Source organism: Equus asinus, chromosome 3 (assembly GCF_041296235.1).
Source record: "Equus asinus isolate D_3611 breed Donkey chromosome 3, EquAss-T2T_v2, whole genome shotgun sequence".
NCBI lineage: Eukaryota > Metazoa > Chordata > Mammalia > Perissodactyla > Equidae > Equus > Equus asinus.
Genome location: NC_091792.1, coordinates 123,387,961 through 123,410,694, shown reverse-complemented (window position 1 = coordinate 123,410,694; position 22,734 = coordinate 123,387,961). Strand labels below are relative to the sequence as shown.

The 22,734-nt window shown below is 35.3% G+C and overlaps 1 protein-coding gene across 6 annotated transcripts in view; it reads right to left on the bottom strand.

Moving 5' to 3' along the window:
- NFXL1 (nuclear transcription factor, X-box binding like 1) overlaps nt 1–22,734 on the bottom strand; it is a 56,160-nt gene that overhangs the window by 25,462 nt on the left and 7,964 nt on the right. For all 6 annotated transcript variants that reach the window (XM_014857128.3, XM_070505949.1, XM_070505948.1 and 3 more), the window contains 11 exons: nt 20,253–20,386; nt 16,720–16,898; nt 16,321–16,482; nt 16,117–16,217; nt 12,442–12,556; nt 11,134–11,258; nt 10,300–10,422; nt 6,708–6,798; nt 1,490–1,610; nt 1,101–1,260; nt 274–365 (listed from right to left, as the gene is read on the bottom strand). In XM_014857128.3, the coding sequence (XP_014712614.2) occupies nt 274–365; nt 1,101–1,260; nt 1,490–1,610; nt 6,708–6,798; nt 10,300–10,422; nt 11,134–11,258; nt 12,442–12,556; nt 16,117–16,217; nt 16,321–16,482; nt 16,720–16,898; nt 20,253–20,386 (1,403 nt within the window). The remainder of the gene's footprint in view (nt 1–273; nt 366–1,100; nt 1,261–1,489; nt 1,611–6,707; nt 6,799–10,299; nt 10,423–11,133; nt 11,259–12,441; nt 12,557–16,116; nt 16,218–16,320; nt 16,483–16,719; nt 16,899–20,252; nt 20,387–22,734) is intronic.

Here is a 22,734-nt window from a genome sequence, read left to right as displayed (position 1 = left end):
CACTCATATTTCCATATGAATTTTAGGGTCAACTTTTCAATTTCTGTAAAAAAAGCCAGCTGTGCTTTTGACAGGGATGGCATTGAATCTGCAGATCAACACTATGTAAAATACATCAGAAAATGAATGAGGCTGAAGACAGAGAAGCTAGTGCACAGGCTAGGCCTGAAATAATGATAAACTGAACAAAGAGAAAAGGAAGAAGGTGACTTAAGACACGCTCTGAACTATGTCAAAAGATTTTTTTAAAAAAGCTAAAATTCTAATACTTACATAGGAATAGGAACTTGGCATGGAGGACAAGGTAATGCAGTCTGAATAAATGCTGGCTCAGAAGGCTGTTCCCAAGGGCCTGTAGGCTGGTGCTACAAGTAAAATATATAATTTTAAGTCAGAGAGATTAAATCATATGGCAATTACAAGAACCTAAGAAAATATGTCCATGTATCTTCCACTCAAGCAGGTTGAAATTTTTTCAAATAATCAACAAATTGTGCTCACTGAAATATTTTATTTCATCTGTATTCTATCACATTTTCCTCTCCACACACATCTGATATTAAAAATTGAGACAGACTCCAGTTTTTAAATTTCAGAACAAAGGCAGAGTAGCCTCTTTCACTTCTCATAAGCCAAAAGGAGAATGAGAAACAGATATGTAAATTCCAGCTTCCACCAGTAGAACATAATCTCCATTATTTTGTTCACTGTTGTATCCCCAGCACCTAGAAGAATGCTTAATACACAGTAAGGGCTCAATAAATATTCACTGAACACATGAATAAATCTTTGAGGGAACCAGGAGATATCTATAACCCTAAACCACAATATATGAAGGAAGACTGACAAATTCATCTGTATCATCATTATAACATGCCTATCACACAGTATTTGCAGCACACATTAGTTTATTGATTTCTCTCCTTTTCTATATTGTGAGCTTCTTAAAAGACCAAGTCTTATTTACCTTGTACCCCAGCTCCTATCTCAGTCCTTAATACCCAATAAGTACTTAATCACTGTTTGTTGAATGACTAAGTAAAATTAAGAAAATATGACCCACAGCAATGCACTATCTCTTAATAACATTGTTCCCTTACCCTGCCAGTTTGCTTTATTAATGCTTGATCATGACATGGAGCAGGACACAAGTGACCACATTTCTCCAAAACTTTTTGGCAAGGTTGATGACATGGAGGACAAGAGCCAAAGTGACAGCGATGTTTTTCTTGACTTGTATGATGGCAAGTTGGTGGTCGACTAAATCATAAAGTACAATTTTTTAAATTACTTTTGATCACTGAACAATTATATCTAAAGTGCAGTTATCTATTTACATATCTTCTGATTCCATACAGAATGAGCATACTGTGAATATTAATATTTTAACACATTAAAACAAAATTGAAAATACTAACAATATAAAAAGTCATACAAACTTAAATTTGTAAGACGCCAGATGTACGTTTGTGCAGAGCTTCGTACCAACCTGCATTGCTCTTTGCATTTGGGCGGTCTCGTCGTGCGCTCTCGGCCACAGGGCACTGTCACCTTTGTATTGCCACAGCTGCACTTCACATCTACAGTTTCTGGGCAGGGATAGCAACTACCTGAAAACAAAGTCTGAAACTTAAAAAGAAATGTTCTTAACTACCCAAATGTCCATCAAGAGTAGAATCAGTAAGTTTCGTCTGTTTGCACAATGGGATACTGTACAAGGAGAATGAAGAAACTACAAGATATGAATGAACTTCACACACCTAACACTGAGCAAAAGAAGCCAGATACAAAGAACGTGTAGTACACGATTCCATCTACATAAAGTAAGCAGCAAAAACTAACCTACAATGCTCAAAATCAGAATGATGGTTACAAAGGATATAAGGAGGGTTTTGGAAATGCTGGTAAATTCTGTTTAATGATCTGAATTCTGGTTACATGGTTATATTCAGTGTGTAAAAATTCGAGCTGTACACTTACGATTTGTATACTTTTCTATATCTACACTGGTACTTCAACGAAAAGTTTTAGAATTTGACTTAAAATTTGCCCAAAGTTTTGTTCTAAATAACAAATTTACCACATTACTCATTCAAAACTACACAAGCAAAATGGATCTAAGTCTTTGGAAAACCTAATGTTAACAATAATCTTTTTGGCTTATTTTCATACATACTTCTATTCAAGTACATTATTTTTAGATAAATTTTCAATAAGAGTAACCTCTCTCATGAGGTTATCAACACGTACAGTCAATTTTCTACTACTCATGCTTTGTAAAAAGACTAAATTGTAAACCCTGATTTTAGCCTATATTTCCAAATACTCCTAAACATTCCAAAAGGAAAAGTTATTTGGGTTTCAGCTTTTATCTTCTTTCGTTATGGTAAGTTGGTAGAAATTCACACACAAAAAATGAAAGAAACCTTTTTAAACAGCTATAAAGTTCTCCTTGAGGCTCTGACGTGATCTTAAGGGCTTTCTTCCAACTCTAGTTTTCCCAGTAAGGTACCCCACTAGAAATGAAATAGTAAGAAGGGAATAAGAGGCTTCAGCTAAGGAATGAATATTTTAAGAGACTGCTGCCTAGTGTCAGGACCAAGCAAAATAATGAATAGCAGTTAACCTAATAAGAAACAGATTAATGATGAAAAATAGGCTGGTTAAAGCCTTTAAAAGATCAAAATAGTTCCCTAAAACAAACAGGAGCTAGAATTTTGATTCAAATACTGAACATGGAAAAAGAAAACAACAGTAAAAAGCACCATAGGGAAAAAACATACCTGTATTGTACAAATTACCAAATTTATACTTCGGTGTTTTGATAAGTAAAGTATAATCAAATGAAGTATTATCTTGATGGTAGCATAAGTCAAGCGATCCTGACCCACATGATCAAATTTTGTTTTGATCTTTCAACAATGATAATTTTCATTCATCTTTAGCAATTCAAAGAGGAACTTATCAAACAGGACCTTTATGCCACTCTAAAGTATAGCACCACTTTTCCCTTGTTAAAAAATTAAACCTTAAGAATAAGGGATAATTTCTCTGAATAGTCTTCCTGTTGATTAACAAAATTTGTTACACATACCTGTACAGCATGACAGATAAACTAAAATAGCTTCAGTGACAATATTTTTAAAGTGAAAAAGCAGCATAGAGAATATAACTATAGCGACCAGTTGGTCAATAGCCAAAAGGGGTATCAGTCCAGTAATTTCAGAACCATAAACACAGATGACCTAGAACTTAAAAGAATTGTAACTCAACCTTTCATATATTCACAGTACAAACATGCAGTTAGCGCCCTCTCCCTATGAGTGATGGTGCTGTCTTTGATTATGAAGGTGTCTAGAATGATGGAAAATGGTATGAAATAACAATTATATATCTCTTACATAACTGAGGATTAAACAAATGGTGACAGTTGCACAACAGCATCTTGCACACACTTTCCATTAAGATAAATTTTGTTAGGGGCTAATAAGCTTTAAAAAAAAATAAACACTGCCAAAAAAAAATTTAACCTGGGTCTGATCAAACCTCTAAATCCCACTAACAATTTACAGGAAATATAGAGGAAAATTTCAAATAATACCAGAGAGATGCAATCTGCAAAATCCAGACTCTGTAAAACTAAATAGAGGATCCTAGTTTCTTAAACAAGTAAGTGAGAAGGAAAAAAAAAAGGAGATGGAGGAGGAAAATTATAGATTAACAGACTTTAGAGACATCAACCAATTACAACGTCAATCTTATTAGGTTTTTGAGTCATACAAACTGAAATAAAAAAATAAGATCTTTATGAGACAGACAGAAATTTGAACACCAGATATTTGCTGACACTAAGAAACATATTAACTTCTTTTAGGTTAAGAATCCATCTTTCAGAGATGAATACTGAAGTATTTATGGGATTTTCTCCAAAATAATCCCAGAGAGGGATACACTTTCAACACTTCTCCACTAAGTATGATGCTTGCTCTTACCTTTTGACACGTAACTGTATATCAAGTTAAGGATGCTCCCTCCTATTTCTCATTAAGTTTTTATCATATACAGATGTTGAATTTTATCAACTATTTTTAGACATTTACTAAGATGATCTCATTTCTCCTTTAATCTGTTAATGTGGTGAATCACATTACCAGACTTACTAATATTAAACCAACCATACATTATTGGAATAAATCCAACTTGGTTATGATAGATTATGGCTTTGGATAACTAATACTGTAGTATTGGATAGCTGCATGTGAGCAGCTAAAACTTTAATATTTCTAAAACATATTCATGAGTCAGGTTGGCTTGTAATTTTCTCTTCCTTTCCTTGTCAGATGATCTAAGTTGGGGCACATTCCTTTTTTACGTATACTCTCAAATAGTTTACGAAGAGACTGAACTTATATATACCTGAACTGTTTATTTGTTAAAAGTTATGTGTAAAAATCAACTAGGCCTGGTGTTTTCTTGGTGAGAAAATTCTAAACTATTGAATTTTTTTAATGGTCATACAACCAGCCAGGTTTTCTACTCAAAGGCCAGTGTTTTAACAATGGTCTACAGTGCCCTACACATATTCTCCTTTCCCCAGCAATCCTTTATCCCATCATCTCTTTGACCTCATCTCCTACTGTTTATCCCCCTTGAGCACCTACTTTGGTCCTCCTTGCTGTTCCATCAAATGCTGTCTCAGGGCCTTTGCAATCACTGTTTTCTTGCCTGGAACACTACCCCACCCCCATTTCCACATGACCTGATCCCTTACTTCTTTCAGGACTCCCGGACTCCCCTCAAATATCACCCTTTCAGAGTCCTCCCCTGATCACACTACATAAAATAGTATTACCATCCCTACTATCACAACTTTAATTTCACTCTAATTTTCTTTCTATACTTGTTAATGACTGATATTCTTTACTTGTATTTTAACTGACAGGGAGTAAAAAAATAAGTTCCGTAAGAGTAGGCACTTAGTCAATATTCTTCACTCATGCAATCCCAGTGACTGGCACTTAGCAGACACTCAAAAATATTTATCGAATGAATTAATGACTAACTTTGGAATGTTAATGAAATTTAAGTTTAATTGGTCAATGATGCATTATGACTATAAGAGGAAATAAAATCCTTTTAGTGATTGTGAAAACTGAAAAAGTAGTTATAAACTTCACATTTTAAAGACACTGATGAATCAGAGAACATCCACGGGAAAATGTCTAAGGGGTTGACAGAATTTGCCACTTTTTCTAATTGGAAGGCAATGTTGTACAACAGAAATATCATTAAAGTTTGGGTTCAAATTCTGACCATGTAACTAGTTCTATGACCTTGAGCCAATAGTCTCTTTGCTTGTTTGCTTATTATACAAAACAACAGTAATGCCATATACCTTGAGAGAGATATCTGAGATGATTAAGAGATGAACTGAGATATTTAGCATCCTCCTAGTCACAAAGAAAGACAGGAAAACAGTACAGCACAGTAGTTTGTCCCAAGTCATAAAGTTAGTAAGTGGCTTGCCCCAGGACCTGTTACCCTAAGTCCGTGCTCTTCCCACTACCCTATACTATCTTTCAGTAGATTCCATTTTATATCCACATACTCCAGATGGGTAAAGTTAACTCAGTTTTCAATGTCTAATAACTTAGCCACCCATGAGACCTTACAGAGGGTCTGCAAGGTCTCATGTGTATAGTTTTCCAGAAGGTATGTGCCAAGTGACATCACAACAGATTGAATGCATTCAATAGATGTGAATCCAGCTATCTTCTATTAAGCTAGACGTTAAAGACATTTGCAAAAATGTAAAACAATACCATTCTTCCTGCTAAATTTTTTTCACAAAATATAGTTGTTTTTCACAAAAAATAAGTTATTGAATTAAGATGTAATGGGTTTATTATTACTGTTTTTAAGTAAAATAATAAATATTAATACATTTTATTTCAATTTCAAATACAAAAAACATCAATAGACAAAACCCACATTAGCAAAAGCTCTTTGGGTCCCAATACAGTGTAAAGGGTCTTGAGACCGAAAAGCTGGAGAATCACTGGCTTAGGATATATCCAATCCTTACTAGACTTAATTCCACATAAATGTCTAAAATTCAAAATAAAACTGAAAAATCTAAGAACATATTAATCAATTAAAAAACTGTGTGGGGGGGGGCTGGCCCCGTGGCCGAGTGGTTGGGTTCGCGCGCTCCACTGCAGGCGGCCCAGTGTTTTGTTGGTTCGAATCCTGGGTGCAGACATGGCACTGCTCATCAGGCCACGCTGAGGCAGCGTCCCACATGCCACAACTAGAAGGACCCACAACGAAGAATATACAACTATGTACCAGAGGGGCTTTGGGGAGAAATAGGAAAAAATAAAATCTTTAAAAAAAAAAAACTGTGTGGGGAAGGCTGAGAGGAAGTAAAGAAACAACATTGTGTTATAGAAAAAACAAAACTTTTATATTCAGAAGACCTAGGTTCAAATCTGGCCTATATTATTTTACTAGATGTTTCCTGAGTATGTCACTGAACCCTCTTTAGCTTCAACCTCCTTGTCCACAAAATAGGGTTCTTGGCAACTGCCCTAACTTCTCAAGGTTGTTAAGAGGACAAAGTAAGATAATGAATGTGAAAGCTCTCTATCAACTATAAAGCACTCTGTAAATAAAAACATAGAATTACAGCTATTGTTAAATTTTACCTCTGTGGCAGACGGATGGACACTTATGGTTTCTACATCCTAATGTCCGTCCACAGTTTTGATCACAAGGCGGACAGTTTCCAGGGCAACACTGAAGAGAAAGCAATATATAAAGAACAGGTCATTTGAAACCATGTATGATATGAATGCCATGACTAGTTACTCACAGAACAAAAAGCAAAAGATACTTCCTTTCACTATAAGAATAATGTATTCAAGAGTATCAACATTCTTCTTGTAAGTAGATATACCCTATTAAGAACTTATTAGTTTAAAAAGACAATGACCTAATTTAACGAAACCAAGCTAAATTTTCTCAGCCTTCAGTTAATTATTCTATGACTTAAAACATTCCCATAAGATAATTTCACTTCTACTTATCTATGCAGAGATTGACAACATTAACCAAAGGAATGGATCTGGTCAAATGCTATAGTCAATTCAGGCAATTAGTCTGGCTATTTTTAAAATTTAATTAAAATAAAACCAGTTCATTGTACAGATTAGTTTGGCAGTTATTTCAAACCATGGAATCAGAGACCAACTAAAGGAGAGAAGCAGAGACAGGCTATTTGCTTCTAGCTTTCTTTCTTTAGTTACTTCCCTGACTTCCAATCTGCCTGCGAGAAATATAGCCATCTACGACTTGTCCCAATTTTTATTCATCAACACAAGGCAACTACTTCAAGCCCATCTTGCCATTCTAACTCCTTCCTTGACTTGTCATAGATCCACACTTTGGAAAGGAAATACAGACTACTATTGTTTTAAAGAAACTTAGAGTTGTAACCTACTTAAGAACAAGCTTCAGTATATAAAAATAGCTCAAAACAAAATACTCATTATTGGAAAACAATCTGAAGTCAAAACAGTTCATTCAATTAGACAAATATTTACTAAGTGAGACTATGTGCTTATCATTTTGCCAGTGGCAGTAGGGGAAAAGGTTATATGGTCCATGACTTGAATAAGCCTGAAGACAGTTCTGACCATGATGGAATAACAATGACCAGATTTATTTTCCTGCTTTAAACAATTAGGAAATCAGGCAAAACATATGAAGCCACAGTTTTCAGACATTAGACAATTAGCACAAGACAACAATCTCTAAGAAAAGAGAAACAAAGTCCTAGAAAGCATCAGCTTAGACCTGGAGGTTTCCAGGTTGCAGCAGGAACAAGATCACAAGCAGAGTCCAGTGGTCTCATCAAGATGAGTAGATAAAATTCACAGTTCAGAGAGGCCACCGCGGCTAGAATGTGTGGAGAAGGGGTAGCAGTACAGAGAAAACTCCGGAGTACTCCAGAAGAGACCCCTTGAGTCTTTAGCTGAGTACTGGTCTGTACATGTGTGAGAGGAAACTATCCAAAACCTGAGAAAGAACTGCTGGAAGGAGAAAGCAGAGTAATTTCCAGAGATTATTCAAAGCTGGAAATAGTTCATGTTCCCTACGGCCAGAGTGGAAGAACCTCCTAACACACAGGAATCAAGCAGAGTATTTAGAAGAGTTACTGCCTCAGTAGTAGGGCCAAATTAGCCCTAGATAATAGAGTAGTCTGGCCATGCTTTACAAAATCAAGCTGCAAAATGACCAAATGGTTTCAAAGTAACTTAACTTTGACCCAGAACAAAGCTTAAAAATATTTAAAGGAATACAAAAAAAACCAGCACCAAAAAATATAAAGTTCACAATGTTTGGAAACCAATCAAAAATTACCCAGCAAGCAAAAAAGCAGGAAAATATAACCCAAAAGGAAAAGAAAAATCATCAACAGAAACAGACCCAGAAATGCCAGATAAGAGAATTAGTAAACAACACATTAAAAAAGGCATTCTAAGTACAGCCCATTCACATACTCAAGAAGATAAAGGAAAGCATGAGTGCATTAAGGAGAGACAAGGAAGATATGAAAAAAGACCCCAACTCAACTCTCAGAAATTAAAAGATATAATATCTGAGACAAGAAAACACAGGACGGGAAAACAATGGATTATGCAATGCAGAAGAAAATTAGTAAGACAAAGCTATATAAGCTAAAATAAAATGCAGAAATTAAAAGGACTGAATAATAAATGGAGCATCAGTGAGCTGTGGGACTTCAAGCAGCATAACATACATGTCATTGGAATCTCAGAAGGCATTGGGTGGGGGAACAATATTTGAAGAAATAAAGATTGACAATTTCACAAATTTGATGAAAACTATAAACAGATCCAAGAAGCCGAACAAACACCAAGCTAAAGAAACATGAAGAAAGCTATACCAAGGAACACCACAAATAAATTACTAAAAACTGGTGATAAAGAGAAAAATCTTTAAAAACAGCCAAAGAAAAATCATACAGAGGAACAAAAATAACAATCGCAGCACACTCTTTGTTAGAAAAAACGCAAGCTAAAAGATAGTGGAGCAACATCTTTAAAGTATGGAGAACATACCATCAAACTAGAATTCCACAGTAAAAATATGTTTCACAGACAAAGGCTAAAGATAGTTTACAAAAAGTTGAAAGAATTCATGACTAGCACTACGAGAAATGTTAACAGAAGTCCTTCAGATAGACAGAAAATGAAACCAGACAGAAACCTGAATATATACAAAAGGATGAAAAGCACCAAAAATAATGAGTTTGATGATAAATATAAAAGAGTACTTTTTCTTATTCTTTCAAACGCTTTAAAAAATACTTGACTAGTTAAAGCAAAAATAAAAGCAATGTATTTGGTGTTTATAAAATACATAGGCATAAAATGTGTGAGAATTGAATAAAGGAGTTAAAATGGAATCACTGAAAAACAACACTTTAAATAGAAGACACAAAATTGGGAAAACAAACAAAGAATAGACAGGCAAATAGAAAATAAATAGTAAAATGACAGATTTAAAATCTAACCATATTAAGGATCACATTAAATGTAAATAATCTACACCCAAATTAAACAACAAAGACTGTCCTCTTGGATAAAATAAAATAATATCTAAATGCTGTCTATAAGAAATCCACTTTATTTATTTATTTTTAAAATCCACTTTAAATAGAAAGACACAAGCAAGTTAAAAGTAAAATAACGGAAAAAGATAAACCGTGTTAACACTAAATAAAACAAAGTTGAAATCACTGTATTTCAATACACTTAAGAACAAGAAATCTTACCAGAGATAGAGGGATAATTCAAAATGATAAAAGGCAACTCAAAAAAACTGCAAGTCTACAGACACAATAATATCCTCCAGTCGACCCAATACTGAACCAAGTGTCTATAAATAAGATTTGAACAAGAGAAGTTAAGCCTCTACCACCAAACGAACTAACACTCTAACACAGCTTATGATGTTTTAAAGTTAGGGAACAGAAATCGCCCAAGAACCAAGTTGAAAGGAATATTCACAGGACAAAAAGAGACCCTTGACATTCAAAAGCCTTGGTAAGATTTTCCGCTAATACAAACAAGTAGAATTAATCTGGAATATTTATTAATAGTTCATGTGGAAAGCAATGAATATGCCTGAACATTTGAGGCACTTATCATGGGCCCCCCAAAAAAATTCAAGAGAATTTTTAAACCAGTTTCCCAAGTTTATTACACATACCTTTCTCCTACACTGATGCTTCTGACAGTCCCGCATCTTAACACACTTAGTTTCACACAGATAAGGCTTATGACATGGCATTCGTTTTGTGTGCTTTCCACAGCGACATTGCTTTTCTACTTCCTGGAAGAATGAAATAAATGTTAATGAAACTGACTTTTGTTGACATGATTTTTTTCACACTGCAATCTCTATAATATATGCTAAAAAACAAAGGAGAAAAGTTTTACGAATCTTGTGAATGAAAGACTTTACCAAAAATAAAGCTGAATTTCCTAAGGTATTTCTTTGTAGCTTACTTTGTTCCAAAAAAGACTTCATAGAATTTCCATTATTAAATTTAGTAAAAATTTGCTATCAAGTAGTAAAACAATACCACACATTAAAATCACTCACATCTAGTTACACTATAACATCTGCACACCTAGTCCCAGCAGAACAAGAAAATTGGATTATCTAGCAGTATGGTCAAAACCAAAATGACATATGTAACTTTAAAGCCTTAATATTAATTCTAGGCGTTCGTTTCTTTCCATCACTAGGTCTAATTTGTCATTGCTTTGAATGTCTTCTGGGAACAAACCACCCCACACCAGACTATAAAAATGACAACATCCAAACTTTTACTAAGCAAAAACAAACTAAAGGTAATTTTTAGATTTGATCACTGGCATACTCTCCTCCTCCTTCACCATAAATACTAGGTCACTAAACTCTTACATATCATGATATAGATTTTTAAAACTAAGTAATGGAAAACAATTACAGAACAATCCCATTTGATATATCATGATAGATAGCTCTTAAAAGTAATCATCACAGGAGATGACTAACTTGTCTACATGTTTCACAAGGACCTCGGTGACAACGCTGTGAACATCTATGGATCCCACATTCAAGTACTTTGTCACAACTGTCTCCACAAGTCGGTACATCTTCTGTACAAGGCAAAGAAAACTCTAAAAGCAGACAAAAGGTCAATGTTAATAACAAGATACATTATTATAAAGCACTAACAATAGGCCGTGTTCTTTTGGCTCCCTAAAGAATGATAGCCCTTTCAGACTATGAATTTTTGCACTTACCTACATAATTATTAGAAAAATTAACTTTACCGAAAATAATCCCTAATATTTGTACAGTTTATGCTTTTTAAAAAGAATTTGGGGGACGGCCCAGTGGCATAGTGGTTAAGTTCACACACTCTGCCTTAGCAGCCCGGGGGGTTCGCAGGTTTAGATCCTGGGTATGGACCTAGCACTGCTCATCAGGCCATGCTGTGGTGGCATCCCACATAAAATAGAGGAAGACTGGCATAGACATTAGCTCAGTGACAATGTTCCTCAAGCAAAAAGAGGAAGATTGGTAACAGATGTTGGCTCAGGGCCAATCTTCCTCACAAAAAAAGAATTGGTCACTTGTCATGTGTCACTCATCAAGGAGCACATTTTCATGTGCTAACTACTTCAGAAATACCTATCTAAAAAAATGAGTAAGACCACATAAACCTCTGTAAAGAATTCTACAATATATAAAGTTATTTTTAAAAATTTGCTCTTAACAATCTCATAGGATAAAAAAAAGATGTAGACTTAAAAATCTTATGAAACTGACCTTTAACATAAACATATTAGGACAAGTGTTGGCAGTAATCTTATAAATATGTGTGCTGGTATTGGTGCAGAGGAGTCAAGGAAGTGGACTCAAACTGCAACCCCTCTATGCCTTTATCTCAAAGCAGCCAAAACTAAATGCACCTATAACCTAATACACAATAGCTTATGATTATTAGGTTTCCTTTATGTGCTAGGCACTACACTAAATACTCTATATGTATTTTATCATTTAATTCTCACAATTATCTTATAAATAAGGTACTACTACTGTCCCCATTTAACTTGAGAAAACCGTAACTCACGAAGGTGGGATTTCAACCCAGATATCCCTGACTCCAAAGTCTGAGTTCTTAATCCACCATGCTATATTGTCCTCTCATCCAAACGTACAGAAATCTAATATCGAATTTGTATTATTATTGAATTACATTACCAACTCCCAGAGAATCTAATTTAATTAGGAAAGTACTCTAGTTAGCATAATAAATAATCATATCCCATTAAAGGTTTAAAAAAAAAGTCTTACTTGACTTCTGACATGGACAGAACCGTTTCCCAGATCGAGGACATTCTCCACAAACACCAACATGGCAAACTCGCTCACATGTATGATTACCACATGGCAGTGTTTTCCCACATACCTAAAATTAAATGCAGTAAGCAACTACTGAAGGACTTAAAAGTTAACAAAGGAGACGCTGTACACAACATAATCCATTTTTCAATCACAAACAAGCAACTTATGTTCCTCATATTATTATATTTTACATCTTACATAGGTATCATATACATACACACAGACACACTGGTATCTGTACACATATGAGCACACATGTACACACATTTGTACATGTGTACACACATTTCCTATGCACCAAAGAGTATATCTTAAAAATATAATACAGGAAATTCTATAAAACATTCAAAGTAGATTTAATACCTTTCTTTTTCAAACTCTTCCAAAAAAATAAAAAGCAGGAAAAGCTTCCAAACGTATTTTATGAAGCCAGAATTACCTTGATACCAAAAGCAGACCAGGAGACCACAAAAAAAGAAAACTACAGGCTAATATCCTTGATGACCATTGTGCAAAAGTCCTCAACAAAATATTAGCAAACTGAATTCAACAATACATTAAAAGGATTATATACCATGATCAAGTGAGATTTATTCCAGGGATGCAAGGATGGTTCAATATCCACAAATCAATCAATGTGATATACCACATTAATAAAATGAAGGCTAAAAATCATATGATCATCTCAATAGATGCAGGAAAAGCATTTGACAAAATTCAACATCCATTTATGATGACTCTCAACAAACTGGGCATACAGGGAATGTCCCTCAAAATAATAAAGGCCATATATGACAAACCCACAGCTAACATAATACTCAACAGTTAAAAGCTTAAAGTTTTTTTTCTAAAATCTGGAACAAGACAAGGAGGCCCACTTTCACCACTTTTATTCAACAAGTACTGGAAGTCCCGGCCATAGCAATTAGGCAAGAAAAAGAAAAGGCATCCAAATTGGAAAGAAAGAAGTAAAACTGTCACTATTTGCAGATGACAAGATACTATATATAAAGAATACACCAAAAAAAGTATTAGAACTAATAAATGAATTCAGTTAAGTTGCAGGATACAAAATTAATATAAGAAATCCATTGCATTTCTATACACTAATAATGAACAATCAGAAACAGAAATTAAGAAAACAATCCCATTACCATTGCATCAAAAAGCATAAAATACCTAGCAATAAATTTCACAAAAGACTGTACTCTGAAAACTGTAAGACACTGATGAAAGAAATTGAAGGAAACACAAATAAATAGAAAGATAAACCATGTTCATGAACTGGAAGAATTAATATTGTTAAAATGTCCATACTACCAAAGCAATCTATAGATTCAATCTAATCCCTATGAAAATACCAAAGGCATTTTTTACAGAACTAGAACAAACAATCCTAAAATTTGTATGGTACCACAAAAGACCCAGAATAGATAAAACAATCTGAGTAAAGAACAAAGCTGGAGGAATCATACTCCCTGATTTCAAACTATACTACAAAGCTATAGTAATCAAAATAGTATGTTACTGGCAGAGACACACACATAGATCAATGGAACAGAATAGAGAGCCCAGAAATAAACCCACACTTATATACGGTCAATTAATCTACAACAAAGAAGACAAGAATATACAATGGGGAAAAGACAGTCTCTTCAATAAATGGTGCTGGGAAAACTGGACAGCTGCACACAAAAGAGTGAAACTAGGCCCAGTGGCACAATGGTTAAGTCTGTACACTCTGCTTCCACAGCTCAGGGTTCATGGGTTCGGATCCTGGGCACTGACCTACACACTGTTCATGAAGCCATGCTGTGGTGGCATCCCACATACAAAACAGAGGAAGAGTGGCACAGATGTCAGCTCAAAGACAAACCTCCTCAAGCAAAAAGAGGAGAACTGGCAACAGATGTTAGTTCAGGGCCAATCTTTCTCACCAAACGACAATGAAACTAGACCACTGTCTCACACCATATACAAAAATAAACTCAAAATGGATTAAAGACTTGCGTAAGACCCGAAACCATAAAACTCCTAGAAGAAAACACAGGCAATAAGCTCCTTCACATTGGTCTAAGCAATATTTTTCTGGATCTGTCCCCAGGCAGGGGCAACAAAAGCAAAAATAAATAAATGGGACTACATCCAGCTAAAAAGTTTCTGCACAGCAAAGGAAAGCATCAACAAAACAAAAAGACAACCTACTGACTGCGAAAAGATACTTGCAAATCATATATAAGGGATTAATATCCAAAATACAGAAAGCACTCATACAACTCAATATCAAAAAAAACAACAAGCTGATTAAAAAATAAACGGGCAGAGGACCTAAATACACATTTTTCCAAAGAAGATATATAGATGGCCAACAGGCACATGAAAAGATGCTCAACATGACTAATCATCAGGGAAATGCAAATCAAAACCACAATGAGATATCACCCCATACCTGTCAGCATGGCTATTATCAAAAAGATAAGAAATGACAAGTATTGGCAAGGGTGTAGAGAAAACAGAATCCTCAAGCACTGTTGGTGGGAATGTAAATTGGTGAACCACTACACAAAACAGTATGGAGGTTCCTCAAGAAATTAAAAATATGACTTAGCAATTCCACTTCTAGGTATTTATCCAAAGAACACAAAAGCACTAATTGAAAGATATATGCACATCTATGTTCACTGCAGCATTATTTACAATAGCCAAGATATGGAAACAACCTAAGTGTCCAAAGATGGATGAATAAATAAAGAAGATGTAGTGTACACACACACAAACACACACACACACACAATGGAATACTACTCAGCCATAAAAAAAGAACGAAATCTTGCCATTTACGACATGGATGGACCTTAAGGGTATTAATGATAAGTGAAATAAGTCAGATGAGGAAAGTCAAATACCATATAATTTCACTCATATGTCGAATATAAGAAAAGAAAAGAAACCAAAAATAAACTCATTTTATTTTATAAAAAATAAAATAAATTCTCTATACAGATGGTTACCAAAAGGGAAGGAGTTTGGAGGGGTGAAAGGGGTCGACTGTATGGTGACGGATGGTGACTAGACTTGTGGTGGTTATTGCCTTGTAGTGTATAGAGGTGTCGGGTTATAAAGCTTTACATCTGAAACTTACACAAAAACACAATTTTAAAAAATTTTAATTAAAAACATTACATATATATATAAATTATAAAGGAAAAGGGTACATCCAGCTTCATATGGCCATCCACCAAAGAGTTCCAAACGTTACCAAAACCACGCCAATCCTAGGACAAGCAAACTACCGAATCAATCCTACCTCCTTAATCAGATCAACTCAAGAAGGGAGGTATGTCAGCTGAAGATGGGGGAAAGAGAGAGGGAGAGCTAGCAAGAAAAAGAGGACATATGTACTGAATCCAAAATTCAACAAATAGCTGTTAACTTGAAAAAGAATTTCCTCCCAGTAATTAAAATAATATTAAATTGAGAAATAGTTTCCTAAAATGTGAATATAATTCATCTGAGTTGCTATTTTTCCTCTCCTTTTATCTACTTAAATCTAAGTAGCATTTCTAATTGTTTAGGCTTTCCATGTTCTTCAATACCCACCCCTCAAAGTGCACACACACTCACTTGGTCGCAGTGCCACAATGGACTTGCACAGCTTCTTTCAGCTACTTGTTTGCCACAGACACACTTTTGTCTACTAACTCGTGGACAGGGTGGACAACTTCCTAAAATCACAATGATAAATTAGCACAGAAACATTATAAAAGCAAGAGAGACTGCTTTGACTTTAGCGTAAAGTGAGAACACCTGACAGGGATGACCTTTTACCTGCGTGACACGGATTTTCACATTTATGCTGTCCACAAAGCAACTTCCGCCCACATGGCAGCTGACAGGACCATTCTTTGGCACTGCACCTACGAGGGATAGGTTTTGCTTTCTTACAGTAACAAGTAGTTGTGACCATCTTTGGACAAGGAGGACAGGGACCTGGAATCCAAGGAAATAAAAAACAAAAAAATCAGAAGTTAAAAGTTAAAACTTTCAATTCCCATACCTACCAGTAATTTCCAAAGCTCTCCTTACTGACACTTTAAAAGGCACTCCCTTCCAATATTTTCTTATGCAAAGTGAAGTTCCGAGTTCAACTTTCACAATTTTTTTTTTTTCGCCTTAACATAAGAAATAACCACCCACAAGAAATTAGAAATGTAATATATAACTCACCTGGATGACAGAGGAGTAAACACTTATGGCCACAAGGAGGTTTAAATTCTCTCTCACACACTTGGCCGCATGAATGAGGCACAAGCCATGGATCCAAAGGTGGGTCTTCTATTTTCCCACAATAGCAATAGTACCTACTAGGTGTGTCAGATCGCTTGTATTCAAACCGACATTTTGGACTACAAAAAAGAATGAAATTAGTGGAGTTAAATTTCATTTTTAAAAGTGACATGAGAGACAGGAATATAAATATAGTCAGTAATAGAATATACTCAGTTTTATGTTAATGCACTCCCTGCTCCATCTTTATATTAGTAAAAAACAAGACTTTACTAAAACCCGTTTCAATCATCTACAACATCTGTCCAATATAACGTCCTGAGATGATGGAACCATGTCCAGTACAGTAGCCATTAGCCACATGACTAGTGAGCACTTGAAATGTGGCTAATACATACAACTGAGGAAGGAACCAAATTTTTTATTTTATAAATTTTAAAAAGTTAAATAACCATGTGTGGCTAGTTGCTACTGTATTAAACAGCACACAGCTGGCTACAAAAAGAAAGTAACATTAGCTTTCTACTAACCACTTGAACTTTATTCTTGAGATGTTCGTTCCAATTTTTATAAAGCACAATGTTTTACAAGTTTGGTTGGGTGGTTTACAAATAAGCAAAATATATTAGCAACAGCAAACGGAAGAGAGAATCAGGTTATAGGTAGAGAATATGGCAGCAAGAAACACAACTAAAATCTAGAATTAAGGGGAAAAACATTTGAAAGCAAACAAAGAATTTCATATTTCTCAACATCCAATACAAAATAGATATATTTCAAATGGGCCTAAGTCAAAGAAAAGTTCAAATAACGTTTCACATCTCAGCTTAAGCAGAAAGGTTTTCACCTAGCAAGATTAAAACAAAGCAGTCTTGGTCCTAGAAATGTTAACCTTCAGATCTATCAAATTCACTTGTAGATCACAGATCATTCTCAAAAGATGCTTTAACCCTTACTATCTCCTAGACAAACGAGTACATTAGTGTACTCTACTAGAGAAACAGTTTTACATCATTGCTTAAATTTCTTTTGTATCATATACAATATATTTTCATTGTCCTGAGAACATGTTCTGTTTCCAAATAAACACCACATAAATATTCAGGATAACCAAAAGACAGCTGTTCTTGTAATTTAACATCAAAAACAAAATACCATGTCTCATGTGGAATAACTAGAAATTTGTTGGAAGACTTAAAATTTTCCTTTACTAAAAAAACGTCTGCCATTCCTCTAAGCTAGTGGGGAGGGGAATGTGTACTTCAAATAACCTTAGATAGATGGCTAAAAAGCAACCCACTACACCTTAAAACTGCCCATCAACACTGAGACTGAACTGTTCCAGGAGACTGGGGGAGGTGAGGGCAACACATGCAAATGCATGAGTTTTATTTAAAACAATGGAATGCCAAAAAGGAAATGTAATTATATCATACCTTGTATAAACAAGTACTATCTTAGTAAAAACATGTATTTTAAATATTTGATTTTCACAAAACAACTAATTTAAAACTATTAACATGTTCATCAACTTCTAGCTTCATCTTCATGAGGATTAAACAAAACCCAGAATAGCCACTTCTTTTCTTTCTTAAAAAATGTGAAATATAGGGGCCGGCTGAGTGGCGTAGTGGTTAAGTTGGCACACTCTACTTGGGTGGTCTGGGGTTCACAGGTTCGGATCCCATGCATGGACCTAGCACCGCTCTTCAAGCCCTGCTGTGGTGGCATCCCACACAAAATAGAGGAAGTCTGACACAGAGGTTAGCTCAGCTACCATTTTCCTCACAAAAACAAAACGTGAAATATGGAATGCAAAAGTTACTATAAGGTTGAATTTTTGTTCCTTTTAGATTTAAGCAAATAGTAGTAGTTCATTCCTCTCTTAACTGGTACTTTCCATCCCTTATGGCAAAATGACCACTTAAATTAGAAAGTGAGAAGAGCAAGGGTGAGAAAAAGTACATGTAGGTTTAAATCTCTAAAATTAAACCAGAATATCTAGTTTAATTCTCATCCTATTAAACACTAAAACCCCTCACAAATAAATAACATACAGTAGAAAAACAAAACAAACTTTGAAATTTTTTATTTTATTTTATTTGTTTTTGGTGAGTAAGATTGGCCCTGAGCTAACATGCACTGCCTATCTTCCTCTTTTTGCTTGAGGAGGATTGTCCCTGAGCTAACATCTGTGCCAATCTTCCTCTATTTTGCATCTGGGACACAGGCACAGCATGGCTTAATGAGCAGTCCACACCAGGGCTCCAAACCCACAACCCCAGCCCACTGAAGCAGAGTACATGAACCCAACCACTACCCCACCAGGCTGGCCCTCTAAGACTTTGAAATTTTAAATGGTTTCAGAGAAGCTAATATTCAATGACAAGAAAACCAACAATATCTCTAAAAGTAATATTATAAGAGAACTCAGGAGAACAGAAGAAGTACTCAATTTAGAAGTCAGAAATCCTAGGTTTCAAATCCTAGCAGCACCACTTAAGGGTAAGAGAAGCCTGAGACATCATTTTGCTTCAATGAACTTCAATATCCCCATTGGTGACATGAGAATAAAATCTCCCACGGATGGCTGAGAATTATTTTTACAAAGTAACTAGTAGGTCTAAAATGTTTTTGAAAAACTACACTATCACAATTTTACAAATCTATCAGTATTTATGGCAATATGGGGAGGTCCGATATGGATCCAGGTTTTCTGATGCCTAAATCTTATACAATTTGGGGGCCTCTGTTAAGAAAAAGAACACAAAATTACAAATATAAAATTAGTTACAAAAGTGAATATTTATGTGAACACAGAGCCCCTGAAATTTATACTTCAATACTTTGACAATAAATCTACCTTCTGGGCTGCCAGTACGGATAAATTTTTATTGTGTTTATTTAGTAGAGATACAACTTTTCTACTCCCCGACTCTTTCTAGAAATATAACAGAAGTTCACAATCAAATATTCATCAATAATAAGCCAAACTAACAAAATAATTGTAGAAAAATTGATGAGACTGGATACAACACACTTGCAGTTTTGAGAGAGTTCAAGAATAAAATTCAGAAGCCTATGATCAAAATTGGGTAGACGGCAGTCTGGTATAATGTGATACTAATTAATGTACACTAATAGGAAATCCAGAAGAGAAGTACCAGAATTATGAAGAGTTTAGTCCTACAGAATTTTAAAGAAATGAAAGTTCTTTTCCAAAAAAGTATAATTAAGGAGTTGTTTTGCAGAGGAAAATATAAAGTCTGAATGATTTATTAGTTATTGAAAGGAACAAGTAGTTATACAAATTGGGGGCAGGGGGAAGCCATTACCAAAGTCCCATAACTTCACAAACCAAATGATTAATTGAAGGTCCAACATGAATCCTGAAACTGCCAATAAAACAATTTATGAGCTATAATTTTCATTTATTTTACAATTTAATATTCCAACCAAATTAGAAAAGTTACCAAGGCCAGGAATAATCTCTCTTCCCAAAATCATCATCTGTCAAAGGAGAAGATATCAGAAACTGGCTGTCTTTAGCCCACTTCTGGATACAGGGCATGTGAAATATACAGAAACATCCTGAACAGCTCCAAACCTAAGACAGAGGTATCAGAAATTAACATGTATGCAATGGTTTTCTTTGATAATTCCACAATACTTTAAAATGAGCATCACACTAAATTATTTTGAAGAGCTAGCTAAGGAGTAAAGAAAAAAATCTTGCCTCCCACTATAATAGCATAAACATTCTTTATAAAAATTTATCTCAGAGGCCGGCCCCATGGCTGAGTGGTTAAGTTTGCACACTCCGCTTTGGCAGCCCAGGGTTTCATCAGTTTGAATCCTGGGCGCAGACACGGCACCGCTCATAAGGCCATGTTGAGGCAGCGTCCCACATACCACAACTAGAAGGATGCACAACTAAGATATACAGCTATGTACTTGGGGGATTTGGGGAGAAAAAGCAGAAAAGAAAAAAAAAAGAAGACTGGCAGCAGTTGTTAGCTCAGGTGCCAATCTTTAAAAAAAATTTATCTAAGTATAGGACACTTGCAAGAAAAATATTATTAATCACCCAGATTCATTTAGAACTACTACTAACATTCTGGATGGCATCCAATTTTTTCGTATATTTCATACTTTTCAAAAAATGAGGTCACATGACTGATATGTAACTTTATAGTCTCTTCTTTTAATATAGTATAACCATTTACCCTTGTCAAACACGTTCATAAGATATGATGTTTATAGCAATACAGTATATCCTGTGGATTTATATATCATAATTTTTCTAACCAACATCTTCTTGGACATTTAGATTATTTCCAATTATAAGTAACACTACAAAGTAATCCTGAAACATAAATATGTACCTATATCCATATATAGTTCTTTTTTTATATAAAACCTATTAATTTAGCACTTAATAATGCTAAATTCTAAACATTAGGTGAGCAAAAAACTTGAGAATATATATATGATTTAAAAACTTAAGGAATAGTAGTAAATTAATTTTTAAAACCTGCCCACACTTTAACTGACAAAAATCAGTTCTCCTTTCATTATAAATTTTCTAACTGTTTAATAAAATCAGACACGTAGTAGACTGCATAAGCTGGCAACAGCATAAAAAAAGAAGTCAACTTCTTAGTCTGAGTTCCCCTCAAAGCAGTGTCTGAAATGAGAATTGGGATGCAGGAATGAGGGGCCAAGATGAGGAAGAAGGAATACAAATAAATGGTATATTACCCACTAAGGGCCAAAGTTCACTCCGACTAGGGGCCCTCTGAAGAACCATGTGTGTTCATGCCTTGGACTACCCTTACCCCACCCCCTAGCAGAGAGGAGGCTGGAGCACTCAACGATCAATTCCACCTGGTGGAACGTTGCCCCAAGGGGCATTAACTCCCTTCTGCTTCTGCGCTACACCTGTGTACTACCTGACTTGGTTCCCAAGGAGAACGCACTGAGGTTAAAAAGCAAAAGAATCCACACACATAGTAAGTGTTTAAGGTGGGACTATAACCACAGGCAGAAAGACAATTCATCCACTGCAGCTGAAATCAGAGTAAGCCAACCAGATGTGACGCCAGGCACCAAAGGTACCTGCATCTGCTACCGTGTGCCATCCAACGTATGTTCAATTTCTAACTCACTCTACGTGACCAACTCATTTCATCTGGCCTGATTTTCTTTCTCTAGGCAATGCTGCTATAATGTTGTCATGCGCCGTCAAGCCAGCTCCGAGTCCTGGCCACCCCATGAATGAGTGGTGTTCACAACATCCTGTCCTCAACAGCCCTACTCAGCTTCTGTAGACTCATGCCTATAGCTTCCTTTATGGAGTCAACCCATCTCATACACAGTCTTCCTCTTTTCCTGCTGCCTTCTACTTTCCAAAGAATTCTGCCTACTCATGATGTGCTCAAAGTAAGACAGCCTCAGTTTTATCATTTTTGCCTCCAGCAACAGTTCAGGCTTAATTTGCTCTAATGCTGCAGTAATAGCAGTGGATTAATCTGAAGTCTAAATGTTGAGTCTATCATATTCAGCCATCACTTGCCCTTAATTGCTTCATTAATGCACTTTTAAATTTACATATAGATAACTTCACCATTAGGCCAGAGCACCTCTAAGTACATGAGTTATATCTGAATCCATCTCTCCCCAGTGACCCTAGCCACTTTCCACAGTATCTTCAACACAAGAGAAGCTCCCTAATCAACCCTAAGTGTCACTGCTGGGTTCTGTGTCCTTTAAAGCATGGACCATATATCTTTTGTTAAACCTAGTGAAAGTAATGAAATACAGTGCATTTTAACATTTCAGTATTTGTGGGACTCTTTAAAGTACAGATGCTAAAAATGCTTTATCAAATTGACATATGTATGAAAACTGAAGATATTTGCTTCGGTCATATTAACAGTGTTAAAAATATTGAAT